At 41.9% G+C, this 3,030-nt stretch overlaps 1 protein-coding gene across 1 annotated transcript; it reads right to left on the bottom strand.

The window, feature by feature from the left end:
• Positions 1-360: 360 nt before the first annotated feature.
• gbp (glycogen synthase kinase binding protein) lies at positions 361-2,441 on the bottom strand. The gene has a single exon (XM_079625254.1). The coding sequence runs from the start codon at positions 1,066-1,068 to the stop codon at positions 601-603; it is 468 nt and encodes a 155-aa protein (XP_079481380.1). The 5' UTR covers positions 1,069-2,441; the 3' UTR covers positions 361-600.
• Between the last annotated feature and the right edge of the window lie 589 nt (positions 2,442-3,030).

The following is a 3,030-nucleotide window of genomic DNA, read 5'->3' as shown; positions in this document are numbered from 1 at the left end:
TCTCAGTCTCTTTGAGAAGGAGTGTTGGTCTTGCTCCTCACATGGAAAGAGACAGAGGGCATATGGGCCCTCCCTCCCGAGGTGCACAGTTTGAAATCAAAATAGCGATATGTCGGTATCCAAATATAGTTTGATGAGTAAACAAAAAGTGTGACCCGTTGCCTGATCTAGGCGAGGACTGCAAATCAGCAGCCCGACCACATCTACACTAGTAAACAAAGCAGTTGAGCAGTTCTCGGTTGCTACTGACACACAGTGCTGAACTCCAGCGAATCAAAACAAGATGCACCATTCTAGGACAAACCAACCAGAGGCCAGTTAATACTATTATAAAATGCTATAAACCACTAGATTTTTGAATCACATTTGCATTTCAATTCAAACACTGAGATAATAAACAATATAAAAATACTAAATAAAGAGGGTCACGTTGCAAAACAGTCCAAAGTACATAACATTTCCATCTCAGTAATATACAATAGAAAAATGATAAGGGTGTGATATCAAAGTTTGTAAAACCAACGTATTACAACGAACTGGCTGCCCCATGATCTGAATCTGAAAACGTGACGACGTCCATCCATCTGCGGGCTCGTGAACTCAGTCTAGCGATTTGGAGATGTCGTTCTCCGGTGGTTCCGAGGGAAACTGGAGTCGTCGGACCGCTTCTTTGATCAGATTCCCCGACAGTATGAGTTCCTGGAGGAGCTGGTGTGGATCGTCCTCGTCGATTTTCTTTCGGTTCCACGAGGATTTGAAATGGTCCCATTCCTGATCGCTGGACCCGGGCGGATTGTACGGACTGGCCCGGCTGGTCCGTAAACTCCGGCTGCGAAGACGGATGCACCGCTGACCGCTCGCCGCGCCGCTGTTGTTGTTGCTGCTGCTGCCGCTCGGCGGTTTGCTGCTGCTGGTGAGACCGTGGAAACGTGACATCGCCTTCTGGCTCGAGCTATTGTTGTGAAGCTGAAGCGCCTCGCCGATTTTCGACACGAGAGCGTCTACTTCCTTAGAATCCACCGTTACCGACTGCTCCAAAAAGATATAATTCTCCTTTCGACAAGGCATTTTGAATGTATCTTTATGTACAATAATATCCAGCCGTGAAAATTGTTTTTATTCAAATTGCTGGGATCGTTTACCCGGCGTCCACCACGCTCACGCTGCTCAACAGAAACAGCTCAAGGGTTGATTTGTAAACAATGGATGACGCTGAATCCGGCACGTACCATTTTTGAAGGATGGGGGCGCATGCTCAGTTTTAAAATGTAAACACGTATTGTTGTAGTTAAAAGTTGGAGAGATATTTTATACGTTTCAGCTTCAACATAAATATCATTTCCCGCTCGGTTTAGCATTCTTGGTGGTTATATTAATGTTGGCACCGCCATACGTCTCCGCGGAACTCTGTATCATCAATCATTGCATTACATAACCGAGTGCATAAAAAAACGATGCATTAGACAACCACATGTGCGAACTCTATGCACTCTTGGCGCAGCTGAATGTGACATTTGACTAGATGTACTTGATTTCTAAGAAGTTTATGAATTATAGCAACAACATGCCAACGAATCAATATTTCTTGATAACTTAATTTCCATATTTGGAACTGGAGTCGGAGACCTGTTCATCTCGTGTGGCACGTGCCAGGCGGTTAGAAATCAAGGGAACCTTAAAATACAGTTGAGTTGCACCAGACATGTTAGACCAGGGGGTTTCATACTGGGCTCTGGGGGAACTAAATATATTCAGTGCTAGTAGGCCTATTATTTTTCACATATTTATAACGTTAGTTTTTCACAGTAGCCTATAGGCCTACATAGGGTCTTTACAATTATAAAAATACACTTATTTTTCTGAATATAGCTGAATTTTGCATTTTAGAATGGGGGTCCCTCAGATGAGAATGATTATTTTTGGGGGTCAGTGGCATCTTAAGGTGAAGACACACGGGGCAACTTTTTGAACAATATTGTTGGGCAATGTTGCCAAGCGATTGTTGCTTGGGCACTTTCCCATTGAGAATGGGCAACAAATTTCTGTCCGGATAATTTAGATAGGTCTCACCTGGTTGCCCGTTTACAGCAACATTGCTCAATCATCAACTTTAAAGATTGAACCCTCCTTGCCTAAACTTAGCAAGGGTCAAGGTTTTGTTGGTTAGCATGGTTGTGTTATCTCCTGTTGGTAGACAACATCTGGCTGCAAATAGCAAGAAGGCCTTTATTAATGTTCTTTGGGTGTGTCGTGTGTGTACTCAGTATTTTCAGTCAGCCCAGCATTAAAGGTGTGTGCGGTCTAAATGGAATTGTGTCAAAAATCTCACTTAATAACTGGGCTTTTATACAGACATGCAACTGACTCATTTCAGCAGTTAGTTGTTGCAGTATGTTTGTTGAATCATCCAGGTTAAATGAATAGTTCATCCTAAAATCAACATTCTTCATCATTTACTTACCTGAGAAACAGGCCAAAATGTACATTATTAAAATAATAATTCACTTTAAAATGAGAATTCTGTCATCATTAAAGGGATAGTTCACCCAAAACTGAAAATTAGCCCATGATATACTCACCCTCAAGTCATCCGAGGTGTATATGACATTCTTCTTTAAGACGAATATAATCAGAGTTATATAATAAAAATGTCCTGGCTCTTCCAAGCTTTATAAGGGCAGTGAATGGCCATTTCTGTTTTGAAGTCTATAAAAGTGCATCTATCCATCATAAAAGTGCTCCACACGGCTCTGGGGGGTTAACAAAGGCATTCTGAAGCGAAGCGAAGAGTTTGTGTTAGAAAAATATCTTAAATGTATCATATTTAAAACTTTATAAAGTAAAAGAACTAGCTTCCGGCCAAACGAACATACGGATTCCACTTAAGTCTAAAGCGCAACTTATGCGACGTAATGCTGATATTTACGCTACGCCATGACGCACTACGCTGATGTCAAAAGTTTCGTAAGTTGGCCTTTAGGCGTAAGTAGACTGCGTCTGGCCGGAAGTTAAATTTTACTTTGTAACTTG

Source organism: Phoxinus phoxinus (genome assembly GCF_949152265.1).
Source record: "Phoxinus phoxinus genome assembly, chromosome: 10".
Lineage (NCBI taxonomy): Eukaryota > Metazoa > Chordata > Actinopteri > Cypriniformes > Leuciscidae > Phoxinus > Phoxinus phoxinus.
Note: the sequence above shows the minus strand (reverse complement) of the source record. Positions and strands in the feature narration are given on the sequence as shown.